Source organism: Aplidium turbinatum, chromosome 4 (genome assembly GCF_918807975.1).
Source record: "Aplidium turbinatum chromosome 4, kaAplTurb1.1, whole genome shotgun sequence".
Taxonomy (NCBI): domain Eukaryota; kingdom Metazoa; phylum Chordata; class Ascidiacea; order Aplousobranchia; family Polyclinidae; genus Aplidium; species Aplidium turbinatum.
The window spans coordinates 25,243,977-25,267,682 of NC_137475.1; the positions used below are offsets into that span (position 1 = coordinate 25,243,977).

Consider the following 23,706-nt stretch of genomic DNA (forward strand, 5'->3'; position numbering starts at 1 on the left):
CAAGGAGGCCATGTACATCGTCATCTGATAACAGAAACATTAGTCCTGAATCCATCTCGATTGCTTATGACCATCTGGAATGAATCCTCATAGATGAAGATGTGATGCAGCAATCGAAAGCATGGGAAACGGAGAAGTCCTCTAATGCGATGTTCAAGTCAATGATGAACTATGTTCACCGTATGGAAACGATAAGATGCGAGCAGTTCAATAAGATGATGAAAGTCCGTTCTGGACTAATTGGCATGTCTAACAATGCGAATGCCCGGCAACGGTTTTTCCTGGCTGCACCAAAAATGTCGCGCATCTCAGAAAAGTTCAAAGAGCAGCTTGGAGACACTTCTTCCAAAAAAAAGTCACCCTGAAGTACAAGCAGCCATTGTCAGGAAAGAGTATGAAGCTGTTGACAAGATAAATGCTACCATACTGAGTAACGGAAATCCATTCGCAATTGAAGGTGATGAGTTGTATAACTTCATCACACACGCATGTGTTGCACAAAAAAATGTCAAACAGATCCTGACCGTCGATGAGCAGGGACAACAGCTCTACAAAGAGTATGTTGCAGAACGCATTAATGGTGATGTCAGCTTATGGGCACCAGTTAAGAAGCAGAACACTAGGCTAATACAGTATCATAGCCGATGCGGCCTTTGATGAACTAGATGCTCAGTTTGTAAATTCTTCCAATGTTCCCTCTGTCGTGCAGTGTCCCAGCAAAGTGTTCTTGGTTGGCTGATTGATGTACTTTGTTGAAAGTTTGATACAAATGTTGTTCGTTGCCTGCCACGAGCACGTCTCCCGAGAAGGCGACCGCTTAGACAAAGATTTTCGAATTCTTCTTTTATGATGATGTGACCGAGAAATTTGAGTTGCCTTTGAGTAATGTTGTTCAATAGTAAGACCAACCCCATGTAAATGATAAGAAACAAGAAGCAAACAGTCAAGGTTTGTAACCAGTCGGTCGATCTGAAAGAAACAAAAGATCTCTACGGGCGCTTCATGGTCTTATCCAGATCAAGCCAGGACATTGACCAGAAGAATGCTTTCGGTAACTATGAGTTCACCCTCACACCGAGAGCACTATTCGCTCCAGATGGATCAGTTCTACCATGCACTTATAAATCAAAGCTCATCCATTGCCTGCAGCATCTGGTTGAAACTGATGAAACAGAGCATGAACCAGCATCGGGTGGACAGAGAGTTGACACTGCTAATACAGAACTGTTACCATCGGCATCGCACAAGAGTCAGAAAATTGCCATTGTCAATAGCATGGTGGTCGTCCAGAAGATGACAAAGAATACGGGGCCATCACGACAGTCAAAGATCTTAGCCAACACTTCAATGACAGCTCATGACGTTGACAGCAGAGTTTGACGAGATTATTCTGGTGTTTGACACGTACAAGTCTGACTCTTTGAAACAGAAAACTAGAGCAAGACGACGAAAAGACAAAGATCCCGTCTAGTACCAAATCATGGATGACACCAGAATCAAGCACACACCACTGAGTAGGTTCCTGTCCCATGACCAAACGAAAGCAGATTTGACACAGTATCTTGCTGAAGAAGTAATCGGATATAACAAGCATTCACCAAAGCTGGTGATAACTTCAGCGCCAGGCCACACCAGAAGCAATCGGAACATCACGTTTGAAGTGAACAATCACGGAGAAGCTGACACCTTGATGATCTGTCTCGCAGCATCAGCATCACAGCTGAGTCCTGGCGCGCAGTTAGTCTTCTTCAGTCTGGACACAGACGTTCTTGTCCTTGCTGTTGCAAACTACGACCAACTCTGCAAACACTCGTCCATTTCCATGCTATCAGGTACACTGGTGAAGTGGTGATCGCACCAATATGGAGAGCTCTAGGACAAGAGAAGGCGAAAGCATTACCCGTATTCCATACTTTCAGTGGAGCTGACAATGTTGGCAGATTTTCATGATTGGATAAAACCAAGTGGTTCCAACAGTACTAATGGAAACAATCAGTGCACTAATACAGTTACCTGAGGACAGCACACTATCTCAGAATGTGAAAGAAATGCTGGCCAACTTTGTCTGCACGATGCACTGCCCGAAGGGTGTTCACTGTCCACATAAACAACATTCCAGAACTGAGATGGCACCTGTTTTGCAAGAACTTGGCGGAGAATCAAAACTTGCCTCCAACAATAGGTGCATTAGAAGAGCACGTTGAACGCGTGCGAGTTCAGAGTCGTGTCTGGTGCCAAGCCACTGTCATGTGGCAACAGCTCCTTGATCCACTTCGGCATGGCTACCATCAGCATGAAAGTGGGATTTCACCTATCACCACAAAGATTCTACCTGCACTACAAGCCATTATTCAGCTAGACCGATGCCAATGCAAAACCAACTGCTCAACCCAGAATTGTTCGTGTCGAAGGAACAACTTGAGCTGCACCAACTTGTGCCTGTGTGGTACAGACTACGAAAATGACGTTGACTGTAATGCTGGAAATAAGAGTCAGGACAGCTGTTGGAAAATTGAATTGTTTTTTGTTTGTCCAAAATATGACAGTGGCATGCAGGCTTGCTTCTAATGAATTCCTTAGTCAACATAGCTTATTTAAACCATAATTTATTTGAAACATAACTTAGCACTAGCATGTTGAATGAAGTTTATATCTCAACTAGTAAGTAGTAATGTAACAAAATATAATTTCGGCGGCCATTTTGAAAACAAATATGGCGGATAATTGCAAAGTGGTTAACGCTAGGTATCTACGTATGCCTCTAATGGATTTCTTGATCCTTAAAACATAGAAACTTTATCAAACATGCTAATTCTAAGTATATTAGGAGCCGAGAAATATATCAAAATATATATTTTGCGGCGGCCATTTTGAAAATTCAAAATGGCGGCCATGCGGACATCTCTGCAAATGTAATCAACGTTTTTCGGATTCCTCATGATCTAAACTTTCCGAAAATGTATAGGTTTGCTAATCTCCAAAAATTTTGAACGAAACTCTTTTTTTTGACATACTGAACCTGACTATATCTTCAAGTTCAGCAAATATTGTAGCCTACGCAGTGTGCGACTGTGCGTGTGCTGTGCAAATAAAATTTTTACAAAATGTTTTGTGGGCAAAATTAGTCGTGGCAAAAAAGGATTGTTTCGTCACGAGATAAACGTTTATCATAACAGCGTTTATGTCTTTTCAACATTGCAGAACATTAGAACAACGTTTAAAAGGAGAAACCGCAGTCGTATGAATTCAGGTCAATTTAATTTTAAAGAATTGGAAACAAACTTAAAAGCTTACAACATGATCTAACCCCCTGGGATTTTACCCCACTGATAAATTAATCGTCTTTTAAAGGGCGGGGAAACCCAAACTCACTTTTTGCGAGTTTTTTGTTTCAGCGTGATGTCATTGTGTACAACATGCGTTTTAGCAAAAAAAAAATCCAAGTTTTGTTGCCCTCGTCTCGCTAAGGCCGCTTTTGTTTGATACCCGTTTGCGAGGTTTCGCGCGCATCAAGCTGTGATTCTGTTCGCTGTGACGTCACAAGGTACATATAGTTGTGGCCAAAAGTTTAAGACCAGACTTGATTTATGACGATTTTTGCATTACTTCAAAATACTGCATCATATATTGTTTCAGTTGCATCATCTTTATGCATCATCTTATATCTGATGCAGTATTTTGAAGTAATGCAAAAATCGTCATAAATCAAGTCTGGTCTTAAACTTTTGGCCACAACTATATGTACCTTGTGACGTCACAGCGAACAGAATCACAGCTTGATGCGCAACGAAACCTCGCAAACGGGTATCAAACAAAAGCGGCCTTAGCGAGACGAGGGCAACAAAGTTTGGATTTTTTTATTGCTAAAACTCATGTTGTACACAATGACATCACGCTGAAACAAAAAACTCGCAAAGTTAATTTGGGTTTCCCCGCCCTTTAAGCGGTAAAAAGGCAAGTCATTTACATTGTATTTTTTCGTCTATCCAACGTAATAGACACTCAATAAAGCTTCACAAAGTTCAGAACGAACTCAGTATACTTGATAAACTGATACACCATGCTGTGATATTTCTTGACTGGTGACTACATCTGCTTCAGAGCAACCGATCGATCAAGAAAACTATAACCAGAACGCATTTTTTCTATTAAAGTTGACCATTATTTGAACATGTAAAACCGGATTTTTTTCGGACATTTTGACCGAATTAACTTTTTTCTTTATGACATTTCGCTAAAAAATCGGTCAATGTCCGAAAAAAACGACCTAGTACCCGAGCCATCGTCGACTCCGCACGCGCTATCGCCGCATCTCATAAGCATTTTGCTCTTATCATTGCGATGCTTGGTGAAAATATACAAGGTTCCATTCTGCAAACTTTATTATGTTTTTCAAACTCAAGTTTATTGAACAAGTGTGCAACTGTGCAGTGTGCATCCATAATAGTATGTTTTCATAATAATACTGAATCAACGGTACATATTGTTTCTTAATTGCTAATGCTCTTTCGTCTTTTAGTTGATTGTAACCCTGTAGTGTGATCACCTTAGCCTTCATACTTTTCAGCCGTGGGATGTCACCATGCAGGACTTAATAGACGGTGCTATCACTTTGGACAGGTTTCGTGGCCTCGTATTTGTCGGAGGATTCAGTTATGCGGACGTTTTTGGTTCTGCTAAAGGTAACGATTTAATTGGGACGAGTTGGCTTCTGTGTTAATATTAACAATTTTTTCTTTCTACTTCGTTTGTAAAAACGATGAAAGAATGTTAAAAAAGTCATTGACTTTAATCTACAAATAGTGCATTTAGAGGTTGGACAAAAAAAGTTGAAACGCAAGAGCTAAATTCAAAGAAAGGAGTTTGGAAAATGGAGTTTGCCATCCTCCAGGTTTTGTAGAGTTTCTTTTTGTAGAGGGATGAAATCACATAACTTTCCGAGCACAATATTCTGGAGTCGAGTAACATAGAGCCAGTGCTGTTTCATTTAGTGTGTGTTGATCTACTCCCCATTTTGAGTTTCCAAGCTTTCGTAATTTCGTAAAAGATTGTTGCCAGCAGATATTTTCTTTTTTGAATAGGTGTATCCATGGCCACCTAAAGATACGGCCTGATTTGACACATTTTGCAGAAATTTTCAGGTTTTTCTAACTTTGGGCGAACGTTTAAATGGATTTTTCTAAAAATAAGATTTTTACGCTTTCTTTATTCTTTTCCCCAGATGACACAATAGGTTTTAACATTCTCACATGTTGAAAAACAAAGAAAATTCAATTTCGAAGATTTTAGTCAGACTGTTAATTTTTCAATAACAGTCTGATTTTGCGTTTTTCAACTTACATTTTCTCATTTGCTACTGCTTCCCCAAGGCAACAAAAAAGTTTTATGTCATTAGGAAACCGCAAAAAGTAAAAACATCTCAAAAAATATCAGTCAAGCACTAGCAGTAGCTGTAATCAAAATCTGCAAAATGTGACAAATCAGGCCGCATCTCCAGGTGGCCATGGTGTATCTTATAGGAAAGGGTCCTATCCGGTGTTAAACCAAAGTATACAGGAAAGGGGCTATATCATAAAAAGTGTTTTCCCAGTTGATAAGTTTTTGACTTGCCGTATGGTTTTTTTAGTGAAAGCATTTTAGTTTGGTTTTGAAAGGTTGACATCTAGTAAGCTTACTTGTAGTATGTGGAAAGCGCTTTTGGGTCTTTTCTATCCCTACAACTGGTGACCATCAAAAGTCACTGGTGTGATTGATACAGTATATTGAGTGTAGGCATTGTGGTGAGTTGCGTGAACACGTATAAGGGCATGCTGCGGCCAATGTCAAGCAGGTTGCAGCCTGATAGTATCCTCCATGACTTTATTGACTAAAATTAATTAAATTAACCTAAAATTGACGTTTTATTGATCTATCAATTTAAGATTTTGAAACCTTCTTAGATCTAGAAGTTTAGAACTCTTACTTAAAACCACACCGCAACAAATTACTAAAAAAAATGACTTTATTGACTTTACTTGGTCTATTCATAACTAAAATCGTTCCTTGTGGTGTCTTACATCATCGAAGCATCATACTGATCTCATCGCTTCTTGGTCAGGTTGGGCGGCTTGCTGTGTTCATAACGATCGGGTTCGAAATCAACTCGATGCGTTCAGGCTTCGTACCGACGTCTTCTCTCTTGGTGTGTGCAACGGTTGTCAGCTGATGGCACTTCTTGGGTGGGTGGGACTCCAGGACGCCACCACCTGCGAACAATGGAGCGGGTGAGCATTTGTAATTTAGCCATGCAAGGGAGTTTCGTAGTCTCATTACTTTAATATGGAACACTGCATTCTATATTTTCTGCAATCTTTTGCTACTGTCTCACATATCTTAGCATTGCCGTTAGGGCTGACCAAAGGTTTGAACCACAGGAAGGCTCCTCCGTTGCATCTTGGCTCGAACCGCTCCAATAGATTCGAATCTCGCTACTGCACTGTTAACATACCGAGAAGCAGGTCAATCATGCTGGAGGGTATGGAGGGAGCGCAGATAGGCGTATGGGCCGCGCATGGCGAAGGTAGGCCGAGTGTAGGTGTGGTGTGATGTTTCAACAAATCACTTATGTTCTCAGCTGAGGTCACATTGAAAGAAAAGCATACAACTATAGAGTTATATAACTTGCTCTTTATGTTTGAACGAAAACGGGAATTTTGAAACTTCATCTGGATCGTCCTCTTGTCGTCTTGCCATGTAATAACCAAAGCCAACCAATCAAAGTACTACTTTGACCAACATTTTTTTGATGATTTCAGGAAGATTTTGCTTCGATGACGATGCCATGATCGAGCGGACATTGGAGGAGGGAATGATCAGCATGGCATTTATCGACCACAAAGGAGAGTGGACCACAAGCTACCCTCACAACCCCAATGGATCTCCTCGAGGTAGATGTGTGCTCAATAGCCACAACTAATATGAAATCCCCTCCGCCGACCTAACGCATAGAGGCGGAAGTTGGACTTTGGCCATATAACTAATTCAACATCTCGCTTGATTGCTTTGTTTAGACCTTATATCTTTCAAAAGTTTAATTGTCAAAGTTTTAACACTGACGTGCTGTCGAGCTTGTAAATTTTTCGTCTCCACCTTTTAAGGTTTACGTCCAGGTCGTGCTTGGCATGCGTTGGGTTCATTTCATTGCTTATTGACGCTGTACTAAGGTTAACTATAATTGCCTTAACGTTAATTGCCTTCGCTCCCCAGGTATTGCTGCCGTCTGCTCAAAGGATGGGCGCCACTTAGCCATGATGCCACACCCGGAGCGATCGTTCAAGCTGTGGCAGCTTCCCTACCTCCCTACATCCTGCAGAAGTGAAATTTTGGAGTCCCCGTGGCTTCGGATGTTCCAGAACGCGCTACGATGGTGCCATCTGTCACAATGAAGGCTCTCGGCCAGCAAACGCTTTTTCACATCATTGAACGTGACCCATTGGACGATTTAAACTTTGGTTGGTTTTGTGACAGAACAAATCAAAGGTCGAATGAATGAATGATTTTACTATCATTTACTCGATTGCATTATATCCGCATATGGGACGTGTAATGCCGTCACCTTACTGTCTTCAAGGCGATCACGAACGTCACGCCAGCTTATGATCGATGAGCATTGTCATCTGCCGCTTGATTTCGAAGTATTTTTCACTACAGTATTACACCAGGGGCGAGTAACTTATTTCCTGTCGTTTGGCCTATGATTTTTAAAATATTTACGGTTTACGTGTTGCAAAAATGTCAACTTGAAATTCCGTCTAGCAAACAAGATAAAAAATCGCCCATTCAAATAAGACTTAGGCCTACACAAATGAGTCAACACAGGTCCAACACGGAGAGGAGGACGGTGTGTGCAAGTCCTTCGGAGTGGATGCCAGGTCCGTTCAACTTAAGTTGATGGGTTTTACATTTCTTTGGATAGATTTAACAAATAAACAGCGGTCTACTTCTGAGCTAGTTAAGAATAGCACTTTCGCTTAAAATTTGAAGAACATCTGACAACACTTTAATCTAGCAATTTAACCCACTCTACTCCGAGCAGATACTTTTGTATCACAACTCTGAAATCTTTTAGTTTTCAACTTTTTTTACGAGCATGAGGCCTAATCTGCCGCAAAAGCCTTGCAATAGATTCAGATCACTTCTAATCGCAATGGCTCATCAGATTTTTTTTTCTTGCCACTCTACACATATCTTTATCAAGTATTTCCACTATTGTAACTGTCTCTGCCGCCAGTGTAGCCAAATCGTTTGACAGATGCTGGCTCGATCAGTCTTTCAACAAGGTTGATAGGATCTCCATTCTGTTTTGTCCTTTGCGATGTTTTGCAATCGATGGAGATGTGATTTGCTGAGCAGGGATCCCAGGCCAGCTTTTCTGATATCAGATCTCAGCAGTTGTACTAAGTTGGTAGGCTACGGTGACGTCCGGTTCGGCCTTGGTACTTTTTGCTGCCAATTATCGCAAATTCAAGGGCTTTCTGGGGTTTTCTTTCTGCTATTTCCACTAAGAAATGGGGGTTTCTCCCTCTTTCATTGTACTTTCATCACTTTTTTTTCAGAGCACATTTGAACATTTACGGCAATCTACGCTTGAATTACAAATAATTGAATTAAAATGACTCGTAATTCAGAAAATCGGCCGGTTACGCAACTTAATTCGTATAAACTTACTAATTTTTTTCTTATTCACCAACAGCTCTCCACTATCGAAAATGACCAATTAGCCTTCTGATCTTCTGATGCACTTCCTGCAAACTAATTTTTGATTAATTAGTCAGGCGTTTTCTCAATCGGACGCTTCGGAGTTAAATCTACATTATATCCTTGTGAAAACATTGAACGACCCAATGCTGTATGCACTGCCACTACTCTACTAACTTAGAAAGTCAGTCTCTCACATAGCTATAGACATTCCCACTCGATTCAACGACTTTGCTGGTTACGAAATAAATCCTTAAATAAGACGTGAAAAATCATGCCCTTGTTGTAATCGCTGCTGTTACCACAAAATGTTAGCATTGTATCTGGTTTTTCCACCATGAGTTAAAAAAGTGATGAAATATTACACAGGGATGATATTACACAACTGAAAACAACTAAGCAAGAACCAATCTGCTGAACTGCCGGTGACAATAATTGTTACGTAACAGGCAGCAGGCAAAGTAGCCTATAGGCTATGACTAGAATCACAAAATCAACAACAATAACAGCAGCAAGAAGAACAAATTTAAGATTTTACCCCCCACCCCTACCCCCCCTTGTAACTTGAGTTGACTTCAGGTTGGGGTAGGGCCTACAAATAAAAAAGATGGTGCCCAAAACATTGGAGGGGCAGCTGCCCCCTGCCGGCGCCACTGCATAGAGGTCTTTTCTTGATACAGTATTGATCTCTGGGGAGGTGTGATCAGGTGGCGTTTGGTTGAGTAGCCTATCCTAGTTTTATCAATGTTTACTTCCATTCCAAACTGCTCAGAATAAGAGTAGGCCTAGTTGTATACTGCTAGCGTACCGTAACCTACTAGATTTTTCACCTTTGGCATCTCCTTAAGTCTCACTTAGTACGCAAATGGTTATGTACGTACCCGCACGCGAACACAGTTAGGAGCGAAATAGGGGAAGGTTTGGTTAGTTGAGCCGGGTAACGGTTGATCCATCCGGTTTTATCGCAACGTCGTGCATGATTAGTCAACCGTTTCATAACGAAAATATGGAAAAACGTGAAGTCCATCAGCACATGTAGTTTTAGGGATTTTCTACTAGCAGAAAAATTGTGAAGCAGTTAAATGTAAAATGGTAGGTAAAAGTAGTTTTGAGAAAAATAAGAAATGTGTTATTTTTTCGTACGATGTTTCATCGTTGTCTTAATGGAAATACTGGGATAGGTGAGGGTAACTTACTCTTCAGGTAAGTTTGTTTGATGCCAGGCGTTAGAAGTTCGATCAAAGCATTTTCCCGCAGTGTTCAAAATGTTTTTCTGGAAGAGAACTTCATTCCATAAAAATAGAGGCTTTTTTCATCTGTAGGCTACTGTATCGCAATTTTTAGTGTCAAATTTGAAGCAGAAAGAGAAGGTTTTCGAAAAAAAGGAATGGATAGTAGGTACCTATGGTAATACTCTACCTAATGACACTCTAAACTCAGTTTTGTAAAAGTGGCGCCTAAGCGGTTTTGGAAACAAGCTCTTCTACCTGAACATCTGGTCGGAAGCTAGGCTGTTTTCCAGATGTGAAAAACTTTCGTAACAAGTAGGCTATTCAACAGAGTCATTTTAACAGTGCAATATTGTTAATTGACTCATACCGGTACGGCGAAATACAAACTAGCATAGCCTGGACGTTACAACTAAAAGTACCGTAACCTAGGTTATTTCATCTATAAAAGAAACCCGTTATGTCGAATAGCATGAAACGTGTGTGGCGAAATGTTTTTGATGCCAGGTGTTAGAACTTCGATCAAAGCATTTCCCACAGTGTTTAAAATGGCTTTTAGGCCTTGCCTTGAAGTAGGGGAGGGTTGTTACAATTTTCAGTAAATCTAAGATTTCTCTTTCAATATTTGCACAAAGTTGCTGAAAATTTTATGTAGTCTTGTCACATAACCAGTTGTTATAAATACAAGTTCAAAATTTAAAAAAGTTATGTTTACAGGAATATATTGGCATTAATACATCAATAAGTCAGTTGTAACAAGTCACCCCAGTATGGGGGTGACTTGTTACACAGATGGGGTGAAATGTTACAATTTCAAATAAGCTGTTCTATTAACTAATTGTTCTTACTAAAATACTTAAAACTGATGGAATACGTTGACACAGCATTTTTGAATTTATTGAACATCCAAATTTAATAGAAAAAGTCATGAACAAACAAATAACATCATTATTGACAATGCATTGTCACCAAGATTGCAAACACATGATCTCCATTCAACCGTTTATGGTATTTGGCCTCAATAACACACCCTTTATTAGTTTTTGGCATGTTTAGGTGCAGATACAGCAACAACAGATGTTAGTAGAACCTAAAAATGTAATCAACTATTCTAAATAATACAAAATTTGTTATTTGAGTATCAAATTAAGTACTTTTTCCAGTTGGGATGAGCAAGCATTACACTGTGTATGTTCCAGACGGTTGTTCGCCTGGTCAAACGTCATGTAGAAACCGTTCAAGTCTACTGAATATTACGTCATGGAAATTCCTAAAACATGAGCCAAAATTGCACCATCGATTGCAAGACTTGTGTCAAACCTGTTGAAACCGGTTTAAACCGGTTTCAGTTTGAGACCTGTTTGGACATGAAATATTGCGTCACGAACTGCTCTCGTGCCTTTGAGTTATCACAAATTTTTCTGATTCATTCTTGAAGTTGTTTGTTGGAAGTCGGTCGCACATTTAACTGGTTTATTTGGTGCTTGCTAGCTGGACAAATTCTCCGTCTTTTATCCGAGTAATCTGTATCGTAGTGACAGTTTTTTAGAGGTGTAAGGCGTTGCACCAGTCATTTCGATAGCCGCGGGCTAATTTTACAGAAATACACTTATTGAAAAGAAGTTCAAGTGTGTGTTTCTTCGGTCATTATATACAGACGAACGGATTCGGGAACTTTATGTTAAAATTTTCCCACGAAGAGATTATGGTTTACCGCTGTGACCATAAAAAATAAAAGACGATTTTTGTCAGTTGGTAGGTCAAGAAGAAATTAAAGCAAGAAAAATAAAAGACGAGTTCTTGTCAGTTGGTAGGTCAAGAAGAAATTAAAGCAAAAAATAAAAATAAAAGACGATTTTTGTCAGTTGGTAGGTCAAGAAGAAATTAAAGCAAGAAAAATAAACGACGATTATTGTTAGCTGGTGGGCCAAGAAGCACTTGAAGGCATAAAAATAAACGACGTGTTTGTTGTCAGCTAGTGCAGAAGAACTAATTAGAAGTACAAGAAATAATAAAAAGAAGATTTGTTGGTCGGTAGTCTACACTCTTACAGAAGCAAAGAAAAGTAAAGACATTTCTTCTCAGTTTGGTACTGAAGAAAAATAACTTTGACAATCATTGGCAAGAAAGAAGATTAAAGACAATCCATCTGTGCTTGTAGATTCAAGTGGAAGAATCCAAGCAAGTTTGTGGACTTTAGGACTTCATACTCGTACAGCTACGGTATCGTGCATTTAAATTCTTTTTTGTATTTTTACTGTCTTTGCAGTTAAGTTTTTTATAACTACTGTAGCCTAATAATTTTGTGTGTTTGTGTAACTTAATTTTTTTAATTGTTAAATTTAGCCCCAACATTTAATATGTCTACACTCGGTGGCGACAAGGACTCGACCGCCGTAGACTCGACTGAGTTTAAGCCTGATGATGTTCTTTGCGGTCGGGCAGGCCATTCTGGGGAGGGACCCATTAACGATGAGGCTAAGTCAGTTCGAGAGGCCCGGCATCTTAGACGGGATATTTTGACTGAAATTGGGGAACTTTCTGTAGCCCTAGGTTCTTTGAGTGATAAGCAGGAACTGTTAATTTTTAGATCTAAGTTATCTACTTTAGAAGAGGAATTACGGCATTTCCATGCTCTTTTGACTAAAATCTTTAACTCTGCAATCTTGGCAGAACTTCGTGATAGGGTAGACCCCGAATTTAACTCGTTAAAAAATAACTTTGAACAAAAAGAAAGTGAGTTCTCAGATATGTTGGATGCTGACATACATCCTGAGGATAGCGCCTCAAATGTAAGCACTAGGATGTCTATGACTTCGTCTCGGATAGTGGCACAAATTAACCTGCAGCTAAGACGAGAGGAGCTCCAGATACAAGCTGAGGCCGAAGCGAGAGCTGCTGAGGCCATTCGAGCTGAGGCTGCCGCGAGAGCTGCTGAGGCCATTCGAGCTGAGGCTGCCGCGAGAGCTGAGGCCGAAGCTAGAGCTGCTGAGGCCATTCGAGCTGAGGCTGCCGCGAGAGCTGAGGCCGAAGCGAGAGCAGCTGAGGCCGCCGCGAGAGCCGAAGCGAGAGCTGCTGAGTTCGCACTCAAAGACGCTCAGTTGAGGGCTGAACAACGTAAAGAGGTAGTTTTAGCTGAATATCGATCAGAGGTGGGCTCTCGGCGTAGCTCTAAGAAGAGCTCTTCTAGGCATTCCAGAAATGAACATCAATCGCAGTTTAATTTACATAACCTTTTCCAAACGCCCGTTCAACCTGTGAGTGGGCCAGGGCAATCCACACGTTTTCCAGCTGTTTCAGGAGGTCTCGGGGCCGCGGCTAAGGGTCTTCCGAATGCTGTAGAGCCAAGGTCTGCAAATTACAACCGAACTCCTCCCCCAGAGCGTACAGGTCACGGGGCCGCCATTAGTAGTAATGCTTTGCCCCCTTCACAGTTTTCTGCGCCGCTAGGGTTTGATCGCCCAGCTACACGTAATTTGGGTGGTTGTGAGAGGCGTATTGCGTCTCCTGATTTTAACGTGTGTGAGGATCGTGGTCGGGCTGTGCATGTGACTGAGCCCACTCAGCCCCTTAAGGGATATAGCTTGTCTTCTCCCGCTAAATCGAGTTCTCAACAGCAGGATTGCTTTTTTGAATACCAAAATAGTAGGACGTTCTTCGATAAGGCGGCCTTGATTGGTTACGATGGTAATAATATGCCATTTATCTTCTTTAAAAATCGTGTTACGGCCTTAATGGCAGCTTCGCCCTTTAAGGGGACTCGTTTAACTTTGTTACAAGCAGCTTGTGTTAGGACAGCTGCGCAAACGATTGCTAATTTGGTTTCTGACACCCCTGGCTTGTCAGAGGAAGACAGGATAGAAATGTCGTTAGCTCGCTTGTCCCAGCGTTTTGGAGTTCGTGGAGGTCTTTTTGCAGAACCGGAAATTAGAAAGTATCGCTATGGTAGCAAATTGACTTCGACCTCTTCCAGTGATCTGAAAGAGTTTAAAGATGAATTATCGCAGTGTTTGCTTTACGCGCAAGCTTATGGTCAGCGTGACAAATTGGAAGGACGTTTTGTTTTGGATTTGGCTAAGCGACTCCCGTTTGACGCTAAGCAGCGTTATCTTGACTTTTTAGGTGATCAGTATGGTGGCACTGATGAGCCTACTTTTCAGAGTTTGTTTGAATTTGTAGTACGGGAGGAAACGCGTAAGTCGACTGATTTTAGCATTATGCTAATGGGCGATTCTGGTGAGTCGCAGCAATTTAAAAAGTTTGGCAAAGGAAAATTGCCTTCATGTCCGGTTAGGCAGACGTCCGTAAAACCCCATGATGATGTGATGTCAGGGAGTTCGCAGTACTCGACTGTTGTTGGCGCACCGCGCGGTGGTGAAGCCAGACGTAAAAACCTACCGGCATGCATTTGTTGTTCGTCACGTGGTCAAGTTGAATATCATTTTTGTCTAATTGTAAAGAATTTTTGCGCTTGACACCTAAAGATCGGAGAGATGTCATTGTGAAAGCTGGCAAATGCTTGAATTGTTTGCGCCAGCATATGGTTAGGGATTGCGTTCATGCAAATAACTGTCGTAAGTGTGGGCCTAACAACGATAGGAAACACTATTTTCTTCTGCATGATTTTTATGTGACGTCACATGATTCTCTGGATTCTGTTGGGAAAGATGATGCTCGTGCCAGAGTTCCTGTGCGTAATGTTAAGATTGGAAATGTTAAAGCAGCCTTTAACCGCGTTACTGCTGCTCGTGTTTTGAATCCAATGACTGGCAAATCGAAGTTGGTGTATTGTCAGCATGATCCTGGTTCGCAGTTGACGTTTGTTTCGAGTGACTTGGTGTGTGAACTTGATCTTAAACCGTACGATAAAGCGTCGTTTAAAATGGATACCCTGGCTGGTCAGAAAGCTACTTGTGCTGACCTTGTCAAACTCAACATCCAGTCGTTAGAGACAGATGAACTGTTTTGTGATATAACTTCGGTAGTTAACCCAGCTTGGGCTGATGATGTTAAAACTTTACCGCATAAACAAGATTTAAATGGTTTCCGTCATTTTCATGACGTGAATATGTTTCATTTGAATGATTGTAGTACTGTAGATGTACTGATTGGCAACGACAACGCTTATTTGATGTGGGCAAAAGAAGAACGTGTTGGTGAAAATCGTAGTGAACCACATGCTTTACTCACTCCTCTCGGTTGGTTGGCTTGTGGTGGTAAGTCACCCTTAGATGAAAGCGTTGCTAAAGTGTGCAGAGTGCAGACGTCTTCAGAGTCGGATGTCATCTCTGGCTTTCAGCGTAAAATTGAGTCTCGTGATATGGAAATAGCAGACCTGAATAAAGTCATTCAGGATTTGACTTTGCAAAATGAAACCTGTGAATTGTCTCGCAATGATAAGTTGGCTAGAGAACTTGTTGAACCGAATATTGAGTTGAAAGATGGTCGATTTGAGATACCTGTTCCGTTGAAGGAAGATATTGATCTACCTAACAATTTTGTGTTGGCGTCAGATAGAGCTGCTGCTTTAAGAAAGAAAGCTTTAAAACAACCTGAACTTCGTGATTTCCTTACCGACACCATGAAAGATCTTAAATCAAATGGCTATATTGAGCGTACTGGTGAAGCAGGAAATGTCAAGGGATTTGAATGGTATTTACCGTACTTTGTTACGTCACAATTAAAAAAGCGCATTGTTTACGATGGCAAGTCTGAATTCCGAGGAACTTGTGTTAATGATGTAATGTTTTCGGGTCCTGACTTGTTAAACCCTCTGGTAGATGTATTGGCTAGATTTCGGCTTGGTAGATTTGGTCTCATGGCTGATGTGACTAAATGCTTCTTTCAAATAAAGTTACCTGAGTCGCAAAGGGATTTGTTTCGTATATTGTGGTTTGAAGATGATGACCTTGAAAATGGTAGGATGGTACCATTTCGTTTTTGTGTACACCCTTGGGGAATAAAGAGTAGCCCGTATATCGCTTGCTTGGCTATAAAGAAAATGATCGAGCAGAATCCCAGCAGTGCTGGTGAATTGACTCTCTGCAATATTGCAAATAATATGTACATGGATGATTTTATATTTTCGGCTGATAGCTTAGAGGAAGCTCAGCAAATCACTCATGAATCAATTGCTTTGTTTGATAGCCGTGGGTTTAAACTTGGTAAGTGGAGTGCTAACAAGGAGGCTATGATTGTCTTGTCAAATTTGGATAATGAGATGCTTTCACCTTTGATTCGTGACATTGACTTTCAGACTGAAAATATGACTTTGCCATCAGCGAAGACATTGGGTTGTGTGTGGCAAACCGAGTCTGACGAGATGCGTATCGCATGTTCCTTAAAGCCCTTAGCTAAACACACGCGCCGAAGTATGCTCAGTCAGCTTGGACAAAAATTTGATCCGCTAGGCTTTGGAGCGCCATTTTTTCTAAAAGCACGCCTTATACTTCAGCAATTGGCGATAGACAAGTTTGATTGGGACACCGAGGTCCCTGATAGCTTTGTTAAAGAGTGGGAGTCGTGGCTTCGCTCTTTGGACCTGCTTAAGGATTTTTCGTTACCGAGATGGTATTTTGCAAACTCTGGCAGTGCCGTTAGGATCGTGAACGAACGCCCTTTAGTACCTTTGAGTGACGACCCTAGGGATTGTACTGTCATCACTCCTGCCTCACTTTTGACCCCATACTTAGACCCATACTGTGCTGTTGGGCAACCACATGATCGTGACCAATTAAGAAGGGATTATCGGTTCAATTTGTCACTTTCTCATCAGTTTTGGAGTAAATGGATTGATTTTTACTTGCCAGGTCTTCAGGGCCGGAAAAAATGGCTAAAAATGGCCGAGAATTTGGAGCCTGGTCAACTTGTAGTGGTAGGTTCTCTCCAGGACATTGGTAAACGTGGGAAGTATCAACTTGGGAGGGTGCATGAGGTAGTTCCACAAATTAGGAAAGGGAAGCCTGTGGTTCGTAGAGCTAAAGTTGCCGTCTGCAACTATGATGAGAGTACGGGGAAAGTGAAAGTAGACTATGTGTTGAGGGATATTTCGTGCCTCGCCCCCGTAAAGAACACCTAAGTGTTAGGGTTTGAGCCTGGTTTTGTCTGCGGTGGCCGACACTTGTCTGAGCCCAGAACAGTCGGTTATTATCGCAACCATTGTATATAGCGTCATTTTTTGCGTGTACCTAATACCTATGGTACCAATTTCATGTATCGTCGTGTTCTTATTGCTGTTCATTCTTTGCATGCCCTTTGTATTTGCGTATTAACTTAAACGTGAGTGATTCAAACAATTTGTGTATCATGTGTTTTTATTCATTGGCTCACAATTGTCGTCAATCCTTTTTTAGTTATGCCATGTCAGACTGTCATAACTAGGGGCCGCTATGTTCCAGACGGTTGTTCGCCTGGTCAAACGTCATGTAGAAACCGTTCAAGTCTACTGAATATTACGTCATGGAAATTCCTAAAACATGAGCCAAAATTGCACCATCGATTGCAAGACTTGTGTCAAACCTGTTGAAACCGGTTTAAACCGGTTTCAGTTTGAGACCTGTTTGGACATGAAATATTGCGTCACGAACTGCTCTCGTGCCTTTGAGTTATCACAAATTTTTCTGATTCATTCTTGAAGTTGTTTGTTGGAAGTCGGTCGCACATTTAACTGGTTTATTTGGTGCTTGCTAGCTGGACAAATTCTCCGTCTTTTATCCAAGTAATCTGTATCGTAGTGACAGTTTTTTAGAGGTGTAAGGCGTTGCACCAGTCATTTCGATAGCCGCGGGCTAATTTTACAGAAATACACTTATTGAAAAGAAGTTCAAGTGTGTGTTTCTTCGGTCATTATATACAGACGAACGGATTCGGGAACTTTATGTTAAAATTTTCCCACGAAGAGATTATGGTTTACCGCTGTGACCAGTGTAACAACTCACCCCAATAGTAGCTGGCTGAATAAGATCAACATGTGACACTCAGCTTTAAAATATTTATAATGAATCAAAGATATTGCACTTCAAGTCTGATTTAACTTTGAAACCAGTTAAATATCACTCATAGTTTTGTAGCAATAACATTTTCTTTGAAAAAGCAAAAATTTACTTTTCATACCCTAAAACAGTTTTTCATCAATAATTTTCTACTGCAGCCTTCAAAATAGCTGAAGCTTCGTTTGCACATGGAAACTAAAAACCTGAAAAAAAACAACTTAATTCCAGCGGTTGATTTGAACTAATTTAAAAGTTAAAAGGACTGTAACAACCCTCCCTTGTAACAAATCTCCCCGGTCTCCCTTACCTAGCGGAAGAAAATTTAATTAAGTCGGCACTCTTATGATTGCATCGCGTGATGCTCCCCCCCTTTGTTCCTGACTTGACGACCTCTCTCAATTTTTGTTCCGTAAGGCAGGGCATTTGTCGAATAGTGACGTGACGGCGCGTGTCGAGCGGCATTGCGCCGAAAAAGACCAAAAATCGCAGCCTTGATTGCGACCAAGGATGCCAGCGCTTGGTTTTTTGACCTAGATCTGTTTTGTTTTTTTACCACATCTGGGTTTTAAGTTTTTTTTTTTCAAATTTGGGTAAATCTAGGTTTTTTGGTTTGTAACATTTTCTTTGACTCAAAAAGTTGCTTATAGGCTACAGCTCAACATAGAATTCCAAACTAGCACAAACATGATGGCTTTCTGGAGAACAGGTCATCAGCAGCATATTGGAGCAGTGGGAAGTGCTGGTTTTGTATTTTCAGTCTCAATGTAAGATTGACAAGGTTGATGATGCAAAACGGATTTATGATGCACTTGTTAATCGTGGAACAAAGCATATAGGCTACTTAGGCTATAAGTTAGACTACATAATAATTATGCTCGTTTTTTTGCAATATGTTCTTAAAAAGATAAATAGTGTCAATCTGGAATTCCATTGTGAGCATTTTCGTCTGCACAAGTTGTATTTTATGGTTTCTACAGAATATAGAAATATTTTAAGTCTCTTCATCAGAGAAGATTGCACAGAAAATTAGGATAAATAGATTCAAACGATGCTGAAAATCATAGAAACATGTCAGCTGTGCACCTAGGTGGACGAACAATGGCCCTGTTGAAACAGGAACCCCATCTGTTTTTGTATATAGTTATATGCCATAATAACTACCCACATAAATATGTATATTTGTATAGCCTACTCATACGTGTTACTATTTACAGCTTTCTGAAGTTTCTGTGTAATGATATAAGGTGGTGTTAAAAGCACATGCAAGTACTTTTAACCGCTTTATTACATCTTTTCTACACCTGGATTTTCTTTGCCTCATCTGGGTTTTTTTGAGCACACAATCTAAGTTTATTGGAAATTTGTCGCTGGCATCCCTGATTGCGACATAACAATAAACCATAGAATACATTAGTGATGCAAGCCGCGCCGCGTACGCGGCCGCTTTTGATTTTTTCGCCGCGTGCCGCGCCGCGTGGAAGGTTGAAATGACAAAGCCGCGCCGCTTGCCGCGTAAACTTTCAAGAAATTAAACTTTCAACTTTTCAAGAAAATCAGTTGTAAAACTTCAAATTTAAATTGGAAACACGGATCATTTTTTTCCTTCGGAAACTCTAATAAGCTGGAAAGCTAAGCGACAAGCGTTGGGCACAGGGTTGTCAGATTGGAATAATTGATTCCAGATCTGGAATCAAAACGAACTGTCTAGTAGGGAAAAAAAATGTCTGGAATCTGGAATAATTTTTAGAAGCAAATTGGGATTGTTTAAACAAGTCTAGATTGTTTCGGTAATTGTCTTTTTTTCATTGCATTTAGTACCCGTCAACCGGGGTGACTTTGTTCAAAATCGACACTTTTTGTTCTATAAATTAAAAATTGCAACTGATTGAAATTCCAAACCTTCCTCACTATAACACTTGTGGTCTCACCTATCCAATCACATATTGCTTATTTCCGTAGCTGCTAACCGAAACGCGCTATCCTTTGGTTAGTATGTGAACAAAGTCACCCCGCAAGCGGGGTGACTTTGTTCACACTGCAAAACTGAATCTCTGAACAAATTTGCACGCAAATGAGATGACTTTGTTCAGTTTTTAAATTTTTAAAAAAATTGTAGGGGACAAAACAAGATATTGATTAAACATGGAAATCTTTTCTGGACTGTTTCGCTCCAATATGGACGAATGGGGAATGGTATCTTCCATGAGTGTGGCATGGAGGAACAAACGGCAGACCACATGATCAACTGCGCCGTCTACCATGGCCCAAATGGGATCTGCGGTCTGCGCAATTTGGATGACGAGACATTACAATGGCTGCTCGATGTTTGCTCAAACATCTAGCCCGGATCACCGTCACTGTCTCCAGGGTGGTAAAAGGTAGAGCCCCTCAACTGGCGGAAAGAAGGTTCACACGAAGAAGATGGAAATCTTTGTCTTGGCCTGAGAAAGTCTCTTCTGACGCATGGACAAAAAGCAAATCGAAAGCATTCAATTTCGAATGTTGAATAGTTGTGTATGTGTAATAACAGCACTGAATGTAACATCAAAACCTTCACAAACAACACTACCATTTTGTAATGAAACAGTAAAAACATAAAAACAAAGCCATTAACGAACAACCAACACGTTTAAGCCACTTGATCCACTGTGCACTGCGTGTAATGAAACGACAAATTTTCAATAAAAAACGATAATAGTCTTTGCGTTAATAGGTCACTCCTGCACATTGAAGGTGATATTGTTTGTCGCACACAATCCAATGATCGTCTCCATCCTCTTCCCATAGTTTGTGGCATTCGGAGCACACCCAATTCTCAGTCGGATTCGCAAATGCTGTGGTGGAAACATTAGAATGATTAGAGGAAGACAGTTGGTTTGCAACTAAAGATTCTGGGGTGATAACCTTCCCTGGAATGATCTTTTTTCCTCACCGTCGGGAACCTCCTTCCGTGTTTTTATTGAGGCCACAATGATTCCATGAAGGTGGATATAGTGGCTCTGGTGGATGACCTAAAATAAAATGAATGAACAACTTTTAATTTCCCAGGAATTATGGGTAAAATAACATTTGCATTATGGGTAATACAATAATAGCAAAGATCGGAAGGACTATTACTTGTAGTGGGTTGATGACACAGATAAAACGAAAGCGAAACAAAGTTATTCCCCGAAACCTTGCATAAAAATAAAAGTGAACAAAGTCACCCCGCTGAACAAAGTCACCCCGGTTGACGGGTAGCTGCAACGCGTGCGCGTAACTTTCTGCCCTAGTTCCGTCTCTTTGATTGAAACTGTGTTGCTGAATTGCATGCTCTCTGGCACGAAAGCCTGTCTGTGAGAAGTGTGACGCAACCTAGTTAGCTGACAGGACTTTCCGCTCACTTAATACTGGGTTGTATTTCCATGTATGTTAAGTTTACTTTTAATCTGTTACCTGTTTTTAGGTTGTTACAGAATGCAGTACCGTAGTTATTGTTAAGTACCGGTACGATATTTATTGATTTTCATATTTTGTTGCATCGAAGCAGTTAGATAAGAAGTTCAAAAATCCAAGCGTATGTGAAGTTTATTGTAGGAAGAATATGGCTCTACGCAGTGGCGTATCCTGGTGAGTTGAGCAAGGGATTGAAGGGAAGCAATGAAACTCGTGGGGGGTAAGAACGTTCCGAAGGCACGCGTATTCTAGGGGGTCCGAGGGCATGCCCCCTGGAAAAATTTTGCAAAATTACACTCAAATAATAGATTATATGTAGTGCTTTCTGGAAACACTTTTAGGGTAGGCTAGTATTTGTATGTACGTACGGTATGAAATTTTTTAGCAGATATACAGCGATTAACTTATTAAAGGCAGCTCTTACACAAACGGGCAAAAACTGGGCAAGGCTTCTCAGCAGGAAGCAACCCTACGTACATTTTTCAAGAATTCTAATGATATAAAGAAAAAACAGTTGCTCTTTCGCTTGCTGTGTTTATTTGTCAGCATACATCGTTTACACTGCCAATCATTTGACAAACTTTTTCAACAAGCAGGCAGGCACAGACATAAAATTGGGGTGAACAAAGGCTACAAAACTTGATAAAAAATGTGCTGGCATCATCATATCTTAGGGATATTTTCATTTCAACATGAAGATTCTCACCACTACTTATTGTAAGTTATATCATATTTACAATATACACTGCGTATTTAATGGTATTTTGTTTTAGACTTGAAATGAAATGTCTAGAATAAATTTAGAATAATTTAGAATCAAACTGGCATGCAATCTGGAAGGGAAGGCTACAACTAATCTGACAACCCTGGTTGGGCAGCTCGCAGTCGAGAGCCTGCTGCAGCGTTACCACATCTGATGTTTTAACATCAGATCTGATGTTTTGAGCAAACTGTCTGATCTCTGATGTTTTGATGTTGAAATCTGATGTTTGATTTTTTTTATATGCAGAGTACTTCCATATATATGAATACTGTAGGTTTGTGTTCTCATTAATGTACCGTATTTAGTAGCCTATAGCATAACTAGCCTTAGGCTTTATGTGTCCACACTCCACAGGCTATTTCTAAGGAATTATTCAGATGTCTAGTCCTAGTTATTCAGAAAGTGCTGGTAAACCAATTATTAAAAAGAAAAAATTGGAATATTCACAGAGTTTTAACGAGCGCTGGCCCGAAAATGAAGACCTACAGCCACAGCAGCAGTTGAGAGAATTTTTAGTGCTATAAATTTAGTGCCATCAAAAAACCGACTCGCCACTAACACTTTGAAAGGGCAACTCCTTGCACATCAGTTAATTTCAGATCCAATGGAGGGTGCACAAAGTGGAAGCCCTCCACAAGTTTAATTCAAGATATGGAAACTGGAGGACCATATCGACGATAACGAAGAATAATACACAACCACTGTGTATTATTCTGCAGTAATAGCATTACGAATACTTGATGTTTAAATGCACAGTTTACACAAAATTCACCACTTGTGTTTGTGCATTTTATTCATGTAGGTGTGCTGTTAGGTTAGGTGTGAGAAACTTAGATTATTATTGAAATCAATAAGATTTTGAGTCTGATGTTAGTTTGGAACTTTTTGGAAAAAATCTGATGTTTTGGAGACTCGAGTCAGTGGGAACACTGGCCTGCTGCATGTTCTACTCTACTGCAGCCACCCGCACTTGCTGTTGTTTCTCTGGGTTTCTCTCATTATCATGGGTTTCTCTGTTGTTTCTCTCATTATGATCGAAGAAGCCACACGATCCCGTTCGGTGGATGTTAATCAGTTATATACAGTACGTTGCGTATAGGGCAGCTACAAGCCGCTTTGACTCTTCGAGCACATGTCGTTGGTCTGATGAAAACTTTTCAGAGTGACTTTGCTGAAATTTTAAAAAGCCTTCTAAACTGTAGTCTGTAGCTATATATAGTTCTCAAATGGCGAAGAATAATCAAGATAAAATGATTAAGCATTACGATCAACGTTAAAACTGGTGTAACCGCTGAGAATGAGATAGCTGCTCAGACCAGACACGTATCGAATTTCGAGGCCTGCAACCTATTTCGTCCCCTGAAAAGATCAAGAGAAATTTTGAAATGTTTTCAGCAAATCCGATCAGCGACTTCAGCTCTGTTGTATTTTTTTCTTGATCTTTTCAGGGGACGAAATCGGGGGACAAAGTGTTCAGGGGGCAAAATAGGTTGCACCCATAATATATGGTGGTATATTTGTGTGTGATAAAATCACAAGGTATATATTTTGT

The 23,706-nt window shown here is 40.5% G+C and overlaps 1 protein-coding gene and 1 long non-coding RNA gene across 2 annotated transcripts in view; one reads left to right on the top strand and one right to left on the bottom strand.

Annotated features, from left to right (window-relative positions):
• LOC145768185 (phosphoribosylformylglycinamidine synthase-like) overlaps positions 1-8,513 on the top strand; it is a 91,678-nt gene extending 83,165 nt beyond the window's left edge. Inside the window, exons 19-23 of the mRNA XM_082579661.1 lie at positions 4,568-4,682; positions 6,098-6,263; positions 6,414-6,559; positions 6,795-6,926; positions 7,246-8,513. Coding sequence (XP_082435787.1) covers positions 4,568-4,682; positions 6,098-6,263; positions 6,414-6,559; positions 6,795-6,926; positions 7,246-7,424 — 738 coding nt within the window. The 3' untranslated portion in view covers positions 7,425-8,513. The remainder of the gene's footprint in view (positions 1-4,567; positions 4,683-6,097; positions 6,264-6,413; positions 6,560-6,794; positions 6,927-7,245) is intronic.
• Positions 6,087-8,946, bottom strand: LOC145768187 (uncharacterized). The gene is made up of 2 exons (XR_014288919.1): positions 8,707-8,946; positions 6,087-6,245 (listed from the first exon to the last, which is right to left on the bottom strand). It is a non-coding gene; the product is annotated as an uncharacterized LOC145768187 (long non-coding RNA).
• Between the last annotated feature and the right edge of the window lie 14,760 nt (positions 8,947-23,706).